General features: G+C 44.9%; 1 protein-coding gene across 2 annotated transcripts in view; it reads left to right on the top strand.

Annotated features, from left to right (window-relative positions):
- Positions 1-22,384, top strand: part of IGSF21 (immunoglobin superfamily member 21) — a 1,341,695-nt gene that overhangs the window by 1,306,609 nt on the left and 12,702 nt on the right. For both annotated transcript variants that reach the window (XM_078641115.1, XM_078641114.1), the window contains 2 exons: positions 12,115-12,307; positions 20,363-20,401. In XM_078641115.1, coding sequence (XP_078497241.1) covers positions 12,115-12,307; positions 20,363-20,401 — 232 coding nt within the window. The remainder of the gene's footprint in view (positions 1-12,114; positions 12,308-20,362; positions 20,402-22,384) is intronic.

The raw sequence follows: 22,384 nt of genomic DNA, 5'->3' as shown, positions 1-22,384 counted from the left end.
CATACCACTCCGTGTCTGTATGTATGTCGGTATATAATTGTTTCCCGTTTCTAGTCTTGTAACCTTCTTGATTGCCTATCAGTTTGTCTTTTTGGGGGGTTCATTAGAGCGCTGCTTGTGGTTGTGATTGAACTATTTTGGGATAATGGTATTACATGTGTTATCACTGATGTCATTACATGTGTTGGCACAATGTGTAACCAATACTGCATGTATGGCATGTCAGATGGCACTGTGGGTGACACTGATGGTATCAGTGTGTGTCTCTGTATGCTTGATTGCATGGAAATGTTGAGAAGAGGCTTTGTTCTATTTGGCTGCATGCTTATTGACGGTAGTTTTTTACATAAACCATTGAAAGCCAATGAGAGCCCCAGGGGCGGCTCTAGGCTCATTGCGGCCCTGGGCAGGGAGCTTGGGTAGGGGGAGGAACAGGTTGGGGGCCCCCAGAGGAACGCAGGCACGGATGCCAGTGAAGAGGGAGGGGGTTAGGCTGTTTGGAAGTGGAACAGAGCCGGAGGCCGCCAGATCCCTGCCAGGGGCCGCCACGCAAATATGTATCCATCCTCAGAGGATTATTATATTAAGGATATATATTGGCGTGGTGGCCCCTGGGGTTTGGTGGCCCTGTGCAGGTGCACAGCTTGCACATGCCTAAGGCCGCCCCTGAGAGCCCGCATTTTGATGACCTATTGGTTGCATGTGTGAAAGATGAAAGTCTATGTCTTAGGCTCATTCTCACTGCCTTCTAGTTCTCCACTGCTACTCCCAGTCATCATGCCTGTGTCTTACATCCTCATGCAGTGCTAGCAACCTGTAGTGATTGTGGTGTGCAGTTGGTACTGCAGGTTGGTCCGAGGGCATTGGCTGGATGATTAGTCAGTCATACTGCAAAATCGTATTTTGAGGGCCTTCCCGGATATTAGACAGATGGTCATGATTTGAGCTAATGTGGGGACCTGGCCCATTTTCAGACCTGCCCCTGTGATGCAGTACTGCCTGTGTCCATCTGTTTTTTTTCTTGAAACAGAATTTCTGGACCTTTAATGTAATCTGTTTTGTGTGTGTGTGTGATTCAGAGGGTACTATGCTGTGCCTAACTACTGTGTCCATTCTTTGGTGATGTATCACAAATGTACAGCTTGACACAGTGCATTTCAGTGTACAAGACCAGGGGATTGGTGCAGGTGACAACTGCATTTGGCAAATTGTAAGTGGTCTTATTCATTGCACACATGATGGTTGTGGTCAAGTCATACAATGAGAGGAGCAGGTCTATTCCGAGTAAGGTTTCCTGAGATCAACTACATAATTACGAAGACTTTAGAATGGACTCAAGAGTTCTTTCCCAACCTTCTCCGACTAAGGCGAGGGGGACATGGGCAGGATGCTCTGGGAGATGAAACAGGAGCTCACGGGAACTAAGGCATACGTTCTTCTGCAGAATCTCCCGCATAAGAGACATAACAGGATACCATCCTACTTCTTTCTAAAGTTCTTGGGCAGAGTTCCCATAATGCTCTTCAGGGTCTTGTTACAGTGCTCCACCGACCCACTGGTTTATGGGAGATATGCTGTGAAGAACTGGTGGGTCACACTAGCTCCCTCATTTTTCTCATGTAAAAGGAGATGGAACACGTGTCTCTGTCGGAAATTGCTATCCAGAGAAATCTAGCATCAAAGAAACCTAGAAGTGCCTGCACTGCTTCTTGTGTGGCTGTATTTCTCACAGATACTGCCTTTGGATTATACCACAGCCAGAATTTACGTGTTGCCTGATGAGGGGCAGAGCCAAAGGGAGTGGCAATGGCAATGCCCACTGGCTCAAACCACACGCCTCCCACAGTTAATGACGCCAATGGTATTACCTCCACACTTACCATTCACATGGCAAGCTGATCAAGCCATACAGGACCTCTCCATATCCTGGCACATATTTGACCAACACAGCCAAAGTTCTAACATATCCTGAGCTTTTTTGATGTCCAAGTGTCCTGTTAATGGAATTTTCTGGGCAAGTGCCAAAAGGAATTTCTTGTACCCTAGAAAAACCATCAGTATCTTGTCCCAAGGTTCAGGATTCATGGGCTCGATATACAACATTCTGTTCTTACAACCCATGTTATATTTGCCAACCACCCAATTGCTGACCTCCTCCTGATCCTCCAAAACATTATTCAACCATAACACCCTCCTTCCAAATTCCTGCAAGATTAGGCCACTCCACTTGTGCCAAGCAGAGGTCCTCACAAGATGATACTCCAGCATTTAGTTAACATTGTAACGTTGGCAGCAATTCCAGGTGCAACACAGAGTCCACTTTGGAGGCCCATCCTCCTCTCCTTCTGGAATGGAGGCGATGAGCACCATAGCCTAAGCCTTCTACGAGTCTGGTGTGGTCTGCTCACTGCTTTTTAATGGTCATTACAAGTCTGAAATGATCACAGTTTCCATCTGAGGCTGACATGAAGTATACGCCCAAGTGCATTAAGGTCTTTGCATAGAAAGAATCCAGAATCCTGTTTCTATCACAAACCTACATCAGCTGTGGCCATCTTGTCACTGACCTTTCCCTCGGGCTTGCCAAGCGGGTACTCTATGCTGTCTTCACTAGTTACTAGGCCTGTCACATTGGCATCAGGGAGAATTTTCTAATGTTTGAGATGCTTTCGCTTAACTACAGTTTTTTAAGTTTCAGTATCACTCAGGGCAGGAACCGCCATCGTATTAATTTTCAACTACAATATAAACCACGTGGTGTTTGGGTGAATGAACTTGAGAGTGTATGGGTTCCTTCCCCAGATGTCAATAGCTACTAGGTTGAGTGCCCCTGGACCCTCTCTTGTCCCCGCACCCACTGATAGTAAGCTGCTTTTCAAGCTGATACAAGATCTTTAATAGAGCAATCAATCTTGTTATGCCCCTCCTTGTGGCATTTAAAACAATTCCCCACTCTGGGTGTGAGAGACACCTCTATCCCTCCTTTCTCATTCTGGTCTTGCCTAGGAACCCAATTCCTTTTCACCTTAGTACTGACCTGCACCATTGGGAACCCTTATGTTTGGAACCCCTCTGCTGGGATGTATTTTCCACCTTTTGACTTGGAACTATGCTGCTGCAACCCTTGTTAACACTGCTAGCTAACCAATTGTCAGCCAAAACTGCAAGTTGGTCTGAATCCATTTTTGTTAAGGCAGTCAAGTAATGTCTGGGTTAGGTAGATCACTCTACTTTAAGTCTGGATAAGGGAAGGAACCTCCTTCACATGTATTCCTCTCACCCACTCATTCCATTCACACAACAACTCATGAAGCGAGTTCTCCAAGGAGACACCATTCACTTGCCTGTTCTCCTGGAATCTCTGATGGTAGGGGGCTGGCTTCAGCCCAAATCATCTAGTTACAGGATCCTTCATTTGGTCCTAATTGATATTATCAGCCACATGTATTCTCAAGATGACAGCCATGACTTCCATAGTCAGGTGACTATGTAGAGCTGCTGCTTGGAACACCTCACTCAATCGCTTGGCTTAAACAAATCCCTGAATCCAACACAAAATGTCAGAACCTGCCAAACTCATAAGCACATGCCTTTTGGACTCTTTCCAGATAGTTCATAAGAATTGGAGGGAGGAATTATTTTTCTCAGTGCTAGCCCAAACTGCTACAATCCTGAACTTTTCCTTTTTGAAGGCCAGGAGTTCTCTCTCAAATTCTCTGTTTCTCCCTCTTCTTGCTTTCCCCTCTCCTTATCCTGCCTTTACTTTACTTTTTATTCTCTTGCTTTCTCCTAATATTGCCATTCCATTTCTTTTCCCCTGCTCTTCCCTTTCCCTTTGCCTCTTTTAATGCCCATTCCTCCTGTTTCTTCCTCCTCATCTCCACTTGTTCCACGCAAACTGATCTCAAATTTTCCCTCTAAACTCCTTGGCCTTTTCTGTTCCCCCAATATTAGCTTCAAGTAGGGCTATATACAGATTTATGTCTCAGCTAGAATTAAAAGGCTACTGGGTCTCTTGTCCACCAAAAAAGGAATAACTCCTGGCGCCAGTGACAGTAGTACCATCGAAATTGGGGGATGAGAGAGATGGCATCTGGGAAAATATGGAAATCGACCTCGATGATGCATGAGGGAGATGTCTCATGGAAAATTTGTACTAAGGGGGTGCAAGAGAGAGGTTGAGACCACTCCAGTCTCCACCTGAGTATTCTCCCAGTGGCACTATAGCGTTCTAAACATAAACCTGTTTCTGTAACTGATTCTTAATAAAAAATCTACAAGTTTATATGTCCTTGCATGTAGGAGCCTTCCATGCCTTCTCCCAAAACAATTCTCTTGATTTGTCTAAGAACAGGGAGGCAATATCTACTCCTTCCCACATTGTGTCCATCATCCTTTTTGTGCAGCTAGTGGTATAAAATAATTCAACTTATTATGCTCTATATGCGATGTTTGCAGTGGCGGTGGCTGTGGAACGGGGTGGCTGGGCAGGAGGATGAAAAATACAAATAAAGTTCACTTACCTGTTTACGTTGCACGCTTCTCATCATCCTCAGCTGTTCCGTGCTCCGGAACCAGGAAACATCCAGGCTCCCCTAAACCAATCACGACCCTGCTGTCACCATGTCAGCAGCGTTGTTATTGGTCTTAGCACCCTGGTTCAGCGCTCAGACGGGGACTGCGAGCCTGTGCATGATCTCCACCCAGGCTGTGCATTACAGTCCAGTGGCGAACATGCTAAGTGCGCATGACTGTTTTGGCCGTTCAAGCCGGCATGCACACTTAAGATGCATATAGCACTCCTCATCCTGCACTGTGACAAAAGCCCAGACCTGCCCAACCTGGCTCGGTAGATAAAAATATAATGATAATAACGTCCTGTTATTAGCATTTTATTTTTATTTTTTGTTGCACTGCTCAGAAGCAGTGGGGCGACGCTCCTCTGCCTTAGCTGAACGTTTGGAACTTGAATCTGCAGATCCTACACTGCTTGCCTCTAATTTGGAGAATTTTTTGGGGGGATCTCTTTGTACATTGGGGGATTCTGGGCAGCAACTCAGATGAATAGGCCTTTTACCACCTCTGATCTGGAAACTGACCGCCAAGTGTACCTTTTCAGCACTTGGCTCTCATCATAGTGAGGCGAGCAGTCAAAGACTTTGCAGTAGGACAGTGTGGAGGCAGAGACTCGACACCCAGCAATCACCTATTAGAGCAAATTAACAACTACCATCCAGTGTTCAGCTTTACGAAAAGCAAAGTACATTATTATATATGCAATACTACACAAAAAGGACATTAACAGGTCGCGTAGACCTATTGAGGTTCTAGAAATAGGCGCTAGCATAATTAACGAAGCATACAATGAAACTTCAAGCAGACTGCCTATGACTCAGTCTCAGTTCACTTAGCAATTAGCTCCATTCTCGTTCTAGGCCTAAGTCACATCAGGTTTGCCTGCCCTTGGAGCAGTAGAGCGTGGGCACGAGGCCCGCGCGGTGGTATACTGTGGCTGGGCGGCATCCACCTTTCTTCGGCTGGCACTATGTAGGCTCCAGATGACATAACATGCATTTGTAAGGTGCACGTTTACCCAGAAGAGTACCTTGGTAATGAAATAACTTTTTTTTTGTTGTTTCACAACTCAATGGTACTCATTTTATCCACCTCGGAAAGATGAAAGGCTGAGTGAACCGTCCTTACCTTTAACCATGAGGTCGAGGCCCATCCCAGGAGTGAGACTTGAACCCTGAACAGATGCCTGCACTGGTCTGAAGGTGCAGAAAAATCTGATTTGAAGTTAGATACGAAATAACAACGTTACTACCCACACCCACAAGTCACACGTGTCAACTTAATGCTGGATCAAATGGTCTGGGCAAGGACCCAACTTCCATGTGTCCTGCAGTCCCATTGTGGGAGGAAAGTACCAAGTAGCCATTCTAGCACTTTGGCATTTTCCCACTAAACTGCACACAAGGGTGGTGAATGGGCCACCATGTTCCAACTGTAAAACCCCTCATTGCCCCATTCTAGTTGTGGCCTTCTGCTGAGAGGGGCTGGTTTGAACATGTTTGCCAAGGCTGTTTTTGGTTCTCGCTTGGTGTTTTCTGGGGGTGTGCCCCTGTAGCTCGTTTATATTCTTTTCCCATTGATTTGTGGTGCTTACCACTGTGGGGCAACTGTTGAAATCTCCAGAACAACTAAGACTCGCTCTGACAACGTCATGAACGAAGGTATTTAAGGGCAGATTTACTTGTTAAAAGTGACGCAAAAGCTGCGCAAGGGGCTTGTAAATCTGCCCCTTCGTCACCAGTAGGCTACCGTCCCTCCCCCAAGCTGTCGAACAATGAATATGCATGAGCTGGCCTGCATATTAATGAGATGGCTGACTGCTGCAACAGACCTCACTCTGCAACCAGCTCCTGGGACATGCGCAAGGGCCCCTAATGAAGTAAAGGACAGACAGTGTGTCCCGAAATCTGAACGCACATCTTTCATAATAATGCATATTTTGTGCAAATAAAAGTGGCTGTGCTATTTGTGTGCGCTCCTGAGAGTCAAGCACCTTATTCACTGCCACTCAATCACATCAGAGGGCACCAAACTTAATTTTTTGTTAAAAAAAATATCCGCAGCGACAGATTTTTTGTTTTTTAAGAAAGCGTCTTACAAAAGGGAAGTACATTTTTATAAGTGACAATGACTGTATGTTATGTATGAGACCGCCATCCGCGAGCGAGCTATAAACAGATGGTCCGCCCAATTGACGGATTACAGTATAATCACAGATGACATCTTGATTGATACATGCTTAGAAAAGTTGGGGATGGCTGTCACTGAGGAACAATGGGATAAGTCAGATGAATTTATGGCAGATGTCTTAATGAATGCAAATGGTAAGATTAAACATTGCTGTGGGTTAAATGAATGATAATATCGCGAGGGATACGCCAATTCACCCATGCACGTGGTGTGTGTTCAAAACCCGCACGAATGCAGCAACGACAGCTCTGTGGTTTTCAGTTCACTCAGAAAGAAGTGATACCGCACGAATGTAGAGGCAGCACTGGAAGAGGTCACAAATTAACAAATGGAGTTTTGGACATCGTCCTGCTGAGATTTCCCTGCCAGTAATGGCTGCTTCTAGGAGTTTGGGGGACATGGTCAGAAAGGGAATGTGTGAGGCCCCTTAAAGTGCAAACAATGTGAAATCACAGGAAGCATCTTTCTTGGTGTGGATATCAGTAAAACATAAAAAAGGAAAAGGTTTGGTCAACATCTCTCCAAAATTTACATCTTTAATCAAATGTTAACAATTTGTTTCCAGATAAGGGCATTAAGTGCAGTTAGGTATGCATGCAGTATTTATGCATTGCAAACCTTTCCATAAGGCTGTTAGGCACTGTGCAGGGTCAAAGAGATAGTGCTTCATATGCTTTTGTAGGTGCCTGGGAACCCAACTTGACACTCTATAGTGGCCTCCATTTCCAGCTTGTTCCAGCCTGATCCAGTTGTCACTTTTTGACCAAATGACTGCTGCCTGGGGTTTCCTTCCTGGATTGTTCCACAAACAAGTCTTCCCACCATCAGAAGCCCTGCTCACCCCCGGATGCATGCCGGAGCCTGACCATGCAGCAGAAATGCTCAGCTGGTGCGCCTTAGGCACACCAAAGGCACTGTGGGTCTGCAGCATTCTGGAGTATGTTGTCTTCACATAGGAAGTCTTTGTATTCCATTCCCTCACTCAATCGAATACCCTCCCCCACTGGGTGTGACATAATGCAGCACATCAACGTTGTTACAGAGATTTACCTAGCACTGCATAGCCTTTAATGTGGACTTGCAGGGCGGTGCCATTAGGGTCACAGGGGCAGATTTACAAGCCCCTTGTGCCTTTATTACGCCGCCGATGCGTCATTTTTGTGACGCAGCGGCGGCGCAAAAGATGCGCCATGGTGCGGGGTATTTACAACGTGATGCATCTCCCAGATGCGTCACGTTGTAAAGCCCTGAGTCAGAAGGAGGCGTTCCTGCGCAGGTGGGGGCGTTACGGCGCAGGAATGCCTCCCAAAAGTGGCTGAGTGAAATCTACAAGATTTCACTCATTCACTTTTGGGCCCATGCTGCGCAAAACCCTGCGCCTGCTTGAAGCAGGCATAAGGATTGATAGAGCCCCCCAAGCCTTGCTGGAGCTGCATCTCGCTTGCGACGCAACTCCAGCAATGTGCCGCTTTTACGGCACAGATGCGGACACATCTGTGTCGTTTTTGCCCCATGGTGCGCCGCATTTTAAATGCGGCGCATCCAGGATTGCAGAGCTGTGGCGCACAATTACTGGCGCATCCCTGCTGATATGCAGGGATGCGCCAGTTATTGTAAATCTGCCCCTCAGTGTTTCCGGAGCTAGTGCAAAGTGGATAGGAGAGCAGTCACCACATGCTTGTCTCCCTCCTGTGTAAACCTTGCAGATAAATGGTCATTGATGCTGCTCATCCCTGCCACTGACTCTCTATAGAAATTTTGGGTCAACATGTATGTTTTTAAGAACTTGTGACTTGAATCCCCACTCTTCTAAACGAACAAACCATTTCCCAGATTCCGACACTGGTATGATTAATAAGCCTTTAATGGTATACATAAATCACTATTACTTTGCCAACTAGGCAATTGTCATAATATCATAGGTCATAAATCACGTTTGCCAGCTAGGCAATTATCACCCTGCCTTTAGTGCGATAAGGTAACTCCCTTGCCCTGACTAAAGTGGTGGGTTCTGACTCGCTTAGGTGCATAACCTAGCCAACCAGTAACCCTATTTCTAACACTAGCACTTAGACCAGTGAGCAACCGTACGCTGTCTTTTGGGCTGTATTTTTGTTGTTCTGACCCTTGAAGTATCCACGCACAATATCTCTAATTGGTAAACCAGAGAGTAATGTTGCAGAATTGATATTTGATATTGAAATGTTGTATTCCTACAAAGTAGATCAACTCAGGCAGTTGTGCAAAACCTTTGGATGCCCTATGAGGAGTGCCTCTAAGAAAGAGGAGCTGCAGAAGTTTTTGAGTGCATGATGGGAGGCAAGGAGAAGCTGTGGAGACAGATATGCAGTGGTGGATCTGGATTTGCCATAAGGGGGATTTAGGTCAGAGGATTTGACTGTGGGAAGAGCAGTCTCGGTGGCTGGCTGCAGTGTGTCTTATAGCAATTTGTCTCTAAAGGAAATTGAGGAAAGTCAGAGGCTCAGGAATCATGAGTTAGAGCTTGAGAAGTTCAGAAGAGAAGACAGGGCACATGCCTTGGAGGAGAAGAAATTGCTCTTGGCACAGGAGTTGAGCAGGAGAATGCTGGATATTAGGGCTACACAATGGGAACAGAGAGGCTGTGAAGGAGAGACGACGAAAGAATACGAGCGAATGGACTCTTGCTAAATTTAGGAATTTTGTATGTATTTTTATGGTACCTTTTTTATCGATCTGAATTTTGTAATCTCTGTCATAATGTGTTATTTTTTCTTTGTGCTTTTATGGTCATTTTATATGTTCCGAATAAAGCTTCATGAATTGACTCTTGCTAAAAAGGTCTGTGTGCATTGGAAGGCCCCGTAAATGAAATTGAAGAACAGCGCGCCTTAAAAGAATAGACACTGCCTGCGCTCAATCAGAAAAAAGAATAACAGGACCACCTGAAAAGTGAATTTGATGAATAGCGCGTTGCAAAGAAACAGGCGCTGCATGTTGACAATCAGAAAAAGCAAATAACAGGACCGCTGAACAAGTAGAGATGTTGTCCTTCCCCAGCCTGCTTTAACTCAGCCCTGTACTAAATAAGAAATGACCCCTGTCGCACACTAAAGACTGAAGGTGTTAAGCTGTAAAAAGAAGATATTATTCACACACTTGCCCTTGGGGCATGTGTGTGTGAAAAATGTACTTAAAGGTACATTTCAGGGGTGCAGGGGGGGGGGGTCCTTTGGACACCCCCTGCACCCTTGAAATTGCATTCTCATTTTGTGATTCCTTAATTGCGAATCGCAAAATGAGAATGCCTTCACATTTATTCCTATGGGCCTCTAGGCCCATAGGAATCAATGGAAAGGGATTCCTTAATTGCGATTCGCAAATTGTGAATCGCAATTAAGGAAAATTAAGAAATCGCAAAAAAAATTGTGATTTCTTGATGCATAGAAGTTTGCGAATTCTTAATTGCGATTCCATAATTTTCGCAATTAAGAATTCGCAAACGGAAACATTGATGCATGTGGCCGTAAGCCCAGAAAACAGAGGACTAATAATCCAGAAGCCCAGATGAGAGTCCCACAAGTTATACAAGGACTTGAAATGCGTCAGCTTTTTTTGTCTGAGAATATAATCATTTAAATATGTGAAATTCAAACGTGATGACATCTTTTTCTAATGTTTGTAAAAAGGTTATGTTCAAAAGCATTAGTGAAAACTAGTGGTGAAGATACAGGTGCATTTTTGCATGTTATACATGTTTCACAAGGCCAGTCACAGTATTATCATTATATGTGTATATGTTGTATATAATTTTGTTTATTAATGTTTAAATGAATAAGTGTCTTCTTGACATTCAGGCGCCTTTGAAATTGTATAAATGTGTCTTGAATTAAAAAAGAAAAATTAAATGGATAATCAGATCCAAGAGGATTAAAACATTGGGTCTCATAGTGTATGTTTAAACCAAATAACAGCACTTTAAATCAGTAGCTACTTCCCCAGATTTTGGATATCAGGGCTAGACAGGCAGAGTCCAGAGCAAATGGTGGCAGCGTACAGCCAGTGCAGTCAGTGGGGAAAGTGCATTCACAAAGACCTAGTGCAGAATTTCCAGAAGGGGGAGGATATGTATGCTTGGGCCACATCCTATGAAGCAGCACTGCATATGAATAAGGCCCCTGAAGATCCTTGGGGGGCGGGCCTGTGGAAAGACTCTGAGTCGAATGAGAGGAACACTCTGACACCTTTAGGTGTGGCGGGTGCTCTGACCTACTCCAAATGAATTAAGCTTTATGCCTCAGGTACGGGCTCACACTGGAGCAGTACAGGGAAAAGTCTAGGTCTTTCAAGAAGCTTGAATCCAATACATGGGTTGAATGTGTGAATGTTTAGTGCAGATCACTGGATGGTTGGATAAAGGGCAGCAAGGTAACTGATTACCAGGGGTTGTACAATCTGATTGGTTGGGAGCATTTGAGTAGTCTATGTGTACCAGAGCTGCGCCAGCATCTGATGGATAGTAAGCTGACTGACCCCAGGAAGCTTGCTCAGGAGGCAGGCCGCTGGACAAGTACCAAGGTCCATTCTAATAAAAGGCATTCCGTGCAGTAATATAATCTATTGTGCTTAAGAGTAACAACCACAAATACACTCGTTAATTTAAAGGTTCCAACCTGAGCTATAAATAAAGTGGCAGTCAGCAATGTAGGAAACCCTGCCAAGGGTGGGCAGACTACCCACCAGTAGAGTGGGGAGGACAAGGGTGACCAAAAGGAGTTTTTTAAAGGGCCCCAAAATAGTTCCCAGGGTAAGGATTCCCAGCCCCCCAGTGGCAAGAAGCCATGGCCCCGCAGAGGGAAGCCAAACAACAGGGGTCCCTGCAAGTTTTTTTGAATGTGGTCAGGAAGGTCACTTGACCACATAAACAATCACGCCTTCAGCGCAGGCACCCTTGCAACATGGCGTAAGGTTGCCTATCCTGGTGCTAGGCAGCTTCTTTAGCACAAGTGCTAGGGCAAATAAAGGGGTGTACAGCATTTTTGTAAATACGGTGCATCCCTGTATTTTGAAACTGATGGAGCGGGGCGTTACAAACGTTTGACTTAATACCGCGCTCCACCAATTTCTAGTAAATATGCCCCCAAGTTTTCATTCAAGGCGGTCAGTTAAAGGAGCTTGTCATAGAGAATCAAACGTGTAATGCAGCTAGCCTAGGTGACATTTTAGGGACCAGCTTTCTACAAGGAGCCACATCATGGTGTTATTTACACCCTGCGGTGCGGTACTTTATTTCCACTCACCATAAGCTGAAGTTCCTTGGCTGTGTTGCAGTGACATGCTCTCGTCTCTCTTTCCTCTTTCTCACTCCAGAATGAAGTTTTCCCGGAGCCCATGTATACCTGGACGCGCGTGGGCGGTCGGCTCCTGGACGGCAGCGCAGAGCATGACGGGAGAGAACTGGTTCTGGAGAGGGTGCCTGCCGAACTGAACGGCTCCATGTACCGCTGCACGGCCCAGAATCCACTGGGGTCCACCGACACCCACACCCGGCTCATCGTCTTCGGTATGTGGATCTATCCTAGGGTTCAGTGGGGTACATATGTGGTCTTGTGGTTGGTTGGGCTGTCTGAGGGAGTTTCAAATCCAAACAGGTCTCCCTACAGGTTAGGACCAACATTTGAGACCAAAAGATCTTAGGTTACATGCTGCTTTTCAACTAACAGATACTGAAGTAAGTTGGCTGTTCACTTCCTTGTATGGTTTCCAGGTTTACTTTTGCTAATTTAGCACTATTGCTCCCTTGTGACTTTCCAGGAATATTTTCAAAGCATGCACTACTCCTATCAGGGCCTAACCAGTGCTTTCCCCACCCACTGACTGCCCTGTGCTCCTCATGTTGGCCTGTGCCCAGAGCTTCTTTGTTTACTATCCGGCCAGCACCCAAGTCTCGCTATCCAGTGCTATCCATCGGTGAAGAATGAGGAAGGCTAGGCAGTCATTCTAGCCAGAGAAACGATGGACTACTCCAGAGAGCTCATGATTTGGCCAGCACCTGCCAATCACCTAAACTATTAGGAACAACGCAAGAGTTTTTAGAGGTTCAATTAGAAGGGCATTTGGCCTTTAGATCGCCCCCTGTAATCTAGTAAAATGTCATATTCTGGTCTTTCCTTGTAAATAGCGATCTGCTGCAGAGTTCACATATAACGTCTGCCTTACCTTATCTTTGGAAGTGCTATGACTGTTCAGTAAGTGCAGGGTTCTGTATTTTGACGCAGCAATCATGAAGGAGGGTAGTAGCGAGGGAGCAGAGGGTTGGGGGCCGCCACACGCCCATTTAAAAGAGCTCCTTAAAGGTCGCATGACACATTGAGTAGCTTCAGAGTTAGACTGCCCTGGAATGGAATAACTCGGCTGGTGTCTCTGATAGAACCCAGGGCTACGGCAGACTGAGTCGCATTTAAAAGTCTGGTAGGTCGGGACAGAGTCAGTCAAAATTCTGGCCTGTTCTCTAAAAGGCAAGCAGTATGGGGGTAGAGCCAATCACCAGTCAGCCTATGAATGAGGTGCCTCACTGCTGTCACTGTCATAGAGCTGACTTCAGACTGGCACCCATAGGCGTGGCGGCATTTCAATCACAGGGGGGAGAGGCCTGAACGACTAGTATGTTGAAGGCAAATTCAGGCCCACGCCTGGCGAGTCTCTGCAGGCCATGTGCCTGTGTCAATCATCCACAAGTCTGGTCCCTGACTTTTAATGTCATGTGCAAAAGGTGTCATTCAGTCACAACATTTCGGAAGGACTCAATCACAGTCAGTTAGTCAGTCAACAAGCTTTATTCGAATTCAATAAAAAATTCATAAAAGCGTACAGGATAAAAGCACAATAAGAACAAACATCAATAATATTCATTACAAGGTCACTATCTGTGCAAAGATAACAACGATTCATTATACTAGTAAAATCATTTTTACAATTCATCGTATACAAACCCTAGCAGCTTTGTTGCAAGTCATGGTCATAGCAAAATCATTTAAGTCAGTTGTATGAAAAAGTATAATATGTTTACATGTTATAGTGACGCATTTAAAAATAAAGCATATGTCCTTCAGAGTGTAGTAAGGAGAAAAGTACATAAGTCATTACTTTTGTAAAGACCATCCATGGACTTAATGTGAGTCAGTATCAACAGGTCAGGGATCCAGGTCTATGCCTTAGTGTGAAGGAAGTCGGTTATGGGTTATGGGTAGGTAGTATGTGTTTGCTAAATCCAGGACCATATCTACCCATCCCAAAGTTATTTTATTTGTATGATCTTGCATGGGGCATATATGTAGTGCTTGGATAAAAATCATGCAGCTCCCATGTTCCGATTGAGCCATCACCCATTTGTGGCTGCCAACATCGGAAATGTTTGATGACTCGAGGGTCCCTGAAGTTGACCAAAACCAGGTCTCCCGATATGTCCTTGGGGATAGGTCCCAACCACCCTACCCTTCTACAATTTAAGATCGTTCCATCGATATTGGGTGGTAAGGGTCTATTCTTTGTCAACCAGAAAGACACCTTGTTTGCTAGGTCTGCTGGTCTTTCAATTTTACTATTAGTTAGCTCGGGGATGCCCGAGAGGATGGACACAAAGGGTGCAGCCTCCGGTGGAAGATCTATATGTTTAGCCCTTCTTTGCGTATTACCGTAGTTTTGGGACTTCCCCTTTTTCAGCGTGAGTGGTTTAATCTGGCCATCTCTAGATGCAGGAATCTGGGCTATTGAGGGATTTGGTATGACTAATGTTTTAGATGTATTAGGGACAAATACATGAGTTTGTATGGTATAACTTTGTACAGGGAGGATGGGAATATCAGTAGTCACTAAGGTCTCAACTTGATTCTTTCCTTCAATTCTTTTTAAGATCGTTAGGTTTGCCCTGGTGGATTCCTCTATAGAACAAAGCTTTTCCCCTATTGCCTCAATTCTTTTTACCAGTGGGGAAATTAAAAACCTGACCAGGAGGTCAATTTGGGCCAATAGTTCAGATGTTGCAGTATTTACAGTCAGCTCCAGATTTGAACGTAGCTCTGGTGTTTTAAGGGTGTTGTTAATTCCTGAAGGGGGACTTTAAAGCAATCTTTGTATTTTAGCTAGTCTTTCCCTCTGTTTAGGCCCTTTGCACTTTCTATTTGGGTAGGGTACCTGAACATTTACTGGCTGTTGTATAGTATCTGTGGGTGTTGATAGAGAAGGAGTACCAAGATGACTTGAGTTTAGTTGAGGTGAGGTAATAGACTGGGGGCTAGTGTTTCGCAATGCACCTACAGAAGCACTTGTTAGGTCATTCCTGTTTTCAACGTTGGTATAGACAGTTTTACAGAGCATATTTAGTTCATCCAGTAAAGAAAGATTTTATATTTGGTCTGGTGGCTCCATAGCTGAGTGGTTGCTAGATGTGGATTCTATACAAAGACTCTTTTCTATTCTTTCTATAACGGACTCGATAGCCGATGTGGTCTTGATTAAATAATTGTCCAATGTCCCTTTCCGTTGCCCCCCATGGGGTATGTTATTCGTGCGAGTGCCTTTATCTGTCATAATGTTGTTAACTTCATGGAAATATATATGACAGAGGGCTGAGTAACAACGCACGTACACCAATAGTCTAACAACAGGGAGGTAAAAGGGTAGACCTGTAGAGGATACCGAAGAAAATATGATGACAGCCACTTTAGTAGATTTGTTAGTGCAAAGTTACCTCTCGTTTTCCATTGAACATACAGGCGGCAATCGAAAGGGGGTGGCCCATCCCATCCTCCTCGTGCCTCTGAGGGCCACAGAGGGCCCGCCCTTTGCCCGGGCTTCGCCCGGCATCCCGCGACGCGGGAGCTCCCCAGTAACTTTATGCACCGGCGGGCGCAGGAACAGCGTCGGCGGCGTGCAAGCCGCAAGTGGTGTTGGGGGATGTGGTCCCGGCAGGTGTGCACCACGGAGTGTCCCGGTGCTCCGTGCAGGGGGTCAGGAAGTGCTGCGGCGGCTCAGGAGCGGAAGCGGCATTAGCAGGTTAGTGCCCCCAGCTCATTGGCAATGTCCCCCGCTCCCCTGGAACTCCCCAGTAACTTTATGCGCCAGCGGGCGCAGGAACACCGTTGGCGGCGTGCAAGCCGCAAGTAGTGTTGGGGATGTGGTCCCGGCAGGTGTGCACCACGAGTGTCCCGGTGCTCCGTGCAGGGGGTCAGGAAGTGCTGCGGCAGCTCAGGAGCGGAAGCAGCATCAGCAGGTTAGTGCCCCCAGCTCATTGGCAATGTCCCCCGCTCCCCTGGAACTCCCCAGTAACTTTATGCGCCGGCGGGCGCAGGAACAGCGTCGGCGGCGTGCAAGCCGCAAGTAGTGTTGGGGGATGTGGTCCCGGCAGGTGTGCACCACGAGTGTCCCGGTGCTCCGTGCAGGGGGTCAGGAAGTGCTGCGGCGGCTCAGGAGCGGAAGCGGCATCAGCAGGTTAGTGCCCCCAGCTCATTGGCAATGTCCCCCGCCACAGTCAAACAGAGGCTGTGTATGAACTGGAGCATGTTGTGGGCAGAGTTAATCTCAGTTCAGATCTATGAATGTCCCCGTCAGGCTACCATTTCAATCATAGACCCGACTTGTGGCTGATACTGTTCTAGAAATACATCCCTTTCAGAGGCCCAATTTAAATTGTGATTGGCTGCTAAAAGCTCGCCAGCCATAACTATTCAACCAATCACAAGGCCTCTAATGTCATAGTTAAACACAAGTCTGCCCTGTGGATGTCATGTGTCAGTCATCCACAATTCAGGCATGTGGTTCCAAAAAAACAGGACTGCGACAGTCAAACGCGGGTTGGGCGGTACCTCTAAAATGAGGTAGCTTTTAGGTATAGTATATCATGATAGGGAAAGTCCTTTGAAAATTCAGTAATACTGAGTAAGAGTGGGAACAAGTCTAGCCTCTGGAAGACATGTAGTTTATGAAAGCAACAGACACATGTCAGGCCTCGCCTTTGAAAGCAGTCCCATCAATTCTTCTGAAAGGCTGGAGTGGCAGGGACAGAGTCAGTCACAGTGCAGGCCTGAACCCTGACTGTAGCAGGGCCTGCCTTAGATCAAACAATAAATATATGTAATCAGATCATGATGAGCCAGAGCAAAATGAGTTGGGAAAAGTACAAATTTGACCACAGCAAAACTCAAAGTTCAAATAACACAGCGAATTTACAGATGCATTCATTGCAAAAGGACCTGCTGAAGTGACCCCTCCTCTCTGGATAACCCGAAGCCAAAGAATTGTTTATTACCTGCAAAAGGCGCAAGCTTTGTAGAGCTGTGGCTGGGGGATTTCAAAGACAGTTTCACACAGTGCTTCTGCCTCCTGGCCTGGGAAGTTAAACTGACAAAGCACAAGTCCCAGCAGGGACCTGCTCAGAAAAACACACAAAGTAAAGTCTGCTCAGGAGCAAACAAATGTTTTTTCTCGGTTGAATTTAGAGGCCCCCTGGACCTGACATGACCTTGGCGCAGTAGCTAACAAACTGCACGCAAATTCATGACTGGAGAGCATTTTCTAAAATGAAAATATTTGTCCTTCCTTTTCTTTTTCTTTCTCACCATGTCTTAGCTAAGCAGACTTTGCAACAAAGGCCAATGGGTGGCTATTTGGGTCTTGAGTGTGGGCCTGGCACCAGTGGTTAATTTGTAGAAAAAAAAGTGCTGGGGCTCTCCTCAGGAGGCTGCTTGCACCAGCCCATGTCTACTGTTAGCACCGCCTAAAACAGAACCAACTAGTAGCAGAGAAAGTTGGGAGAGGATGTGGCGTAATGGCCAGAGCTGCCGACTTCGGAGCTGGGGAACCAGGTTCGAGTCTCGGTGTCGTCTCAACATCCTGTGAGTTGAGCAAATCACTTAATCTCCCCATAAATGAATGTGTCCTTAGCTGGTGCTCATGAAAAGTGCTGGTGTTAAAGATTCTGAGCCCCAGAAACCACTGGATCAAATTAAGCACTACCTGGCCCACAGTTCCTTACCACAGCTACGCTGCGGTACCCTGTGAGACCACGTTCCAGTTCTAGGCTTTCCGTGCATTCTGGAAGTTGTAGCCTTGGGTCAGTTCAACTAAACCACTTAGACTGACATACCAATTATGTTATGGGAACCAATTAGAATGACGCCCCAGGTATGTTATTTAAGTAGCAAAGTGAGCTATGTTGTGTTGCCATTACTATGAACTTGTCTCTATCATAAGTAACAATGATTTGTAAAGCTAAAGCTCAGGACTGCAAAAGTTGTTTGTCTGCTGACAAGGACTCATATAGTAGCCCCCTGTCTATGACATCATGAACTATCTCCTTTCAGACGTGTGACCCAGGGAATCTGCTGATCCCCAGGAAGACCACTCCTAATGTTGCTGGGGAGGAAGCCCAATGTAAGAGTAAGGAAAATGTTACTTTTGGCTAGATTTAGACCCAAAATTAGCCCTGGTCAAAAGGTTTAAATCAGCCCCAGTTTGAACAGTGGCGGCCAGCACAGGTAAGAGCGGTAAGTCGGGGCAGGACGCGACAGGGGGGAAGCCGACAGACATCGAAATAGGTATAATTTATTTATTTAATTATACTTATTCCATCATCTGTCGACTTCCCCCCTCCCACTCCGCCCCATCGCCCCACTGCGTTTACCTATGCCGGCCGCCGCTGCCTTTGAACCAGGCGAGAAGACCTGTCAGAAACGTGTTTGGGGCCCACGGTGAAAGCTAGTTGCAGGTCCTTGATTAAAAGAACCTGGTTTGAATTCCAGACCCCAAATTAGCCAGAATGCATTACCCTACTTAATTACTTTTCTTCCCTGTGCCTCCATATCCATTATCATTACACATGGGAGCACCTTGAAATAGTTCAGTTCAGGAAGTGCACTGTACAAAAACCTCTCTTGTGTAGAGTTTAATTGATCATAATGTTGATTCATCTATAACAATAAAGATATCATATTGTGGGCACAACACAACTAACTTGCCTCTTGGGCCACTAATAACATTTTCATTGGGGCAGAAGGTTCAAAGAATGCAATTCCCACCGAGTGACTAAAGTATATTCTTAAACCCTTGTTTCAATACCAGCTTCCCGGCTGCACCAACTGTGTAACCCAAGGCAATTACTTTTCGCTAGAACATATTCGAGAGGCAACAAAAAAGAGTACCCACACTAAAATTAGTACATAGAACACCAATAGGAAATGCAACAAGTAGATCCTTTAGTTGTTTCTGTGACTCTTAAATCAATTCCTTCTTCACTGAATACAGATAAGCTGGGGGTGGCGTAACACGGAAAGGATTGACAGATTGATAGCTCTTTCTCCATTCTGTGGGTGGTGGTTCATTACCGTTCTTAGTTGGTGGAGCGATGTGTTTGTTTAATTTTGATAACGAACAAGACTCCCCCATGCTAACTAGTTACGCGACCCCCAGCTTATCTGTATTCGGTGAAGAAGGAATTTATTAAAGTGTCATAGTAACAACTTTAGGATCTACTCTTTCCATTTCCTCTTGGTGTTCTATGTACTAACTTTTGTATGGGTACTCTGTTTTGTTGCTTCTTGATTATGTTCTAACGTATTTTATTAATGACCAATTGGTAGCTGGGCATCAGAGGTGGGCAACAGTTGTCCAAATCGCAAATAATAATAACACTTTTGGTAGTGCGGTAAACGTGTCCCCTAGCTACCAATATTTGTTCAGCAATTACTGCCACTGCCCTATTAGCACTGGCAGCAAGGTGGGAGAGACTTGGGTACTGAGCATGTGGCACATGCTTGGCTTGTCAATATGGGCACGGGCTGTTTCATAGCACAGGCTATGATTACAGGGACCCATTCTGCGAAACCTGCCACCATCCCCACTCATAGCAAGCTTTGGAGACTGCAGCTCCTGCCCCCTCTCTGATGTGAGGGAGTTCAGCAAGCAAGCCTGGCTCTCTGTAGTGGGTTTTAGGGAGGGAGGCGGTCCCCCCAAATACCTTTTTAGAACAGAATAATCTAAAGAATGCATATACATTGTTCTCAAACGTAGAGGCTAAGCACTTTCAAGGCTGGGTCATCATGGCCTCCCAGTCAGCCATATAAGCAGCTCCTAGCTTGTAGCCCATGGGGAAAATGCCAAAATGTTCATATGGTTAACATGACTGGCCCATTCCAATGGTACAACAGCCAAACCACCTATTGACATTTAAGAATGGTCATTCTGACAGATTTTCCATTTTTCTCTCAAAGGGGATACAGCAGGCAAAAGGTGCCAATAGACTGGTGTTGGTATTAGGATAATAGTTACTCTGAGTGCCCTTGGCACAGTTTCATGCCCGGCCTCATTGTGGCGAATTACTCCTGCGAGGGAGCATTGACTAAACATTGGATGGTTACTGCAGGTGTATAACTTTTCCTTCCCTCCTCATGTTGGCTTGTTGGTGAGGGGCGATTCCAGAGCTCTGCACAGTGTGTAATTGTGTAATGAAGCTTAGCCTGTGCCCTTTTGTAGTCCACAGTCCTGATGCCCTCAGGACCCACGATGTGCACCAGCGCAGGCGACACGGTTCGCAATCACAAATTTCTTTTTTTTCTTTCAACAGAAAACCCTAACATCCCGCGAGGAACAGAAGACTCAACCGGTGAGTGCAGCATGGGCTTGTTTTCTGATGAGAAGAGATTGACAGGCCTCTTCAGGTAGAAAGAGCGTGCTTCCATCAATACACTCCCGATGTAAAGGTTTGCGGCTGGATGGAGTCACTAAACCATACCATGCATGAGTGCATGCCGGTGTTGCAGGAACTGGCTTTCGATAAACACTATGGTGGCTATTCACAAGGGGACCTTATACTTTGGACTAATATATGTTGGTAATTTATTATTACCTTTTGAGTAAATTTATTACTTTCAGCTATTCATAAAATTAAATTGTAAATGTACTCAAAAGTGTATACTTACATGTCTCCGTCTATTTAAAAAGGTGATAGAGCCAAACGTATGATGGTAAGTTGCCAAAAAAGAAAGAGAAGCAAGTCAAGCACCACGTTGGCCAACCACTGGTATTGTAAGAAACTCCCATAGAAAATAGTGGAGGTAGGGTCTTAAAAGAAAACCCCATAGGAAATACTGTCAAAATAAATAAAACTATTTAAAATAGTAAAAAATATAAATAAATGAATATCATTTAATACTAAAAAATCTTCAAATAAAATATATTTAATAATTATAACTTATTATTTATTATTGATGAAAAACGGTTTTTAGAACAGTAGCAGTTTTACAATGTTGTCCTAGATTTAAAATAAATGTACACAATTGACTTACATAAATATTTACAAGTTGACTAATTTATAAAGTTTAGTAAACATTTTTAATGTTCTCTATACTTTAGCATAGTGAGAGCTCCACCCCAGCTGTGGAGTAGCCTAATGGTAAATTTAACAGAAAGTAAAACAATCTGTTTAGCTAAAAACTAAATAATAAAAATATTCTAATGTTAAATAATAATGTAAATTCATTTTATATATTAATTTTTAATGTTGAACAAAGTAAAATAAAACATTTGACAGCCTTATTAACTGAATTTGAATTACATTTTGAAATCATTTAAATATATTAAATTAAACAAAAAATGTTCTGGAGTTTAAAATAAAAAGTAAATTACCACCAAAAGTAAAAAAGAATATGACTTATTAATAAGTTGTATAAAACAATTCATAGTAATCGAACTATTAATGCTAATTTAATAATTAATTCATATTTTATTTTTAGTTTATTGCATTACATTATATTTATTTATATTTGCAACTATTACAAAAAATATTTACTATAATGAGGTTTTATTTTAAGTCCCTAACTCCATTAATTTCAACGAGAGGGTGCTGCAGTACCTGTGTTTGGCCAGGTGTGGTGGACTTACTCCAGCTCTGAGCTAGAGTAGTTTACTACAGTTTTGTTTGCCTTTTCAACTGTAGGAAGTTTAGAAGTACAGTTTGAGAAGCAATGTGCTTACTCGTTCATGGGTCGGTGCGTGGCCCTCCCTAACCCTCCTTAAATCCCTCCTCACACCTCCCTAACCCCCTCCCATTTAGTAGTAAGTATTTCCCTTTTTCCACCAATCCTCATGGTTCCTCCAAGATTTACAACTAAGGGCCTGATTACAACACAGGCTCCCATTGAAAAAGGGGATGATTGGGCATAACCTTCCACCCTGCGGCGGGCCTCCCATGGTGCCTGCCTCATTGGGAATGGTTGAGAAGAGGGGTCCCTTGGTTACCCCCACGGGCTACAATCGTAAGTCTCAGTATGAAGTGGGGCTCGCAACAGACCCCCAAAGGCGGATTCCGGCAACCGTTTTGTCTCAGACAAACCAAATCAGAACCACTGGAAACCGTGTCCATAGAGCTGTATGAATCGGCTGTGAAAGACTCTGGGTGTCCGGATGCCTTTCGTAATCGATTCAGTCTGCTCGAACAGTTTCAGGGCATCGTAATAGGTTGTTGGGAAATCTGTACGATTGAGTAGGAAACGAGGGTTCCGAATCGAATTCTTCAATACCGAATCCCATCCGGAGCCTTTCCTAACGGCATCGTAATCGGCCCCTAAGTATGTAATCCCCCCATAGA

The sequence above is a fragment of the Lissotriton helveticus genome, chromosome 5_1 (assembly GCF_964261635.1).
Source record: "Lissotriton helveticus chromosome 5_1, aLisHel1.1, whole genome shotgun sequence".
NCBI lineage: Eukaryota > Metazoa > Chordata > Amphibia > Caudata > Salamandridae > Lissotriton > Lissotriton helveticus.
Note: the sequence above shows the minus strand (reverse complement) of the source record. Positions and strands in the feature narration are given on the sequence as shown.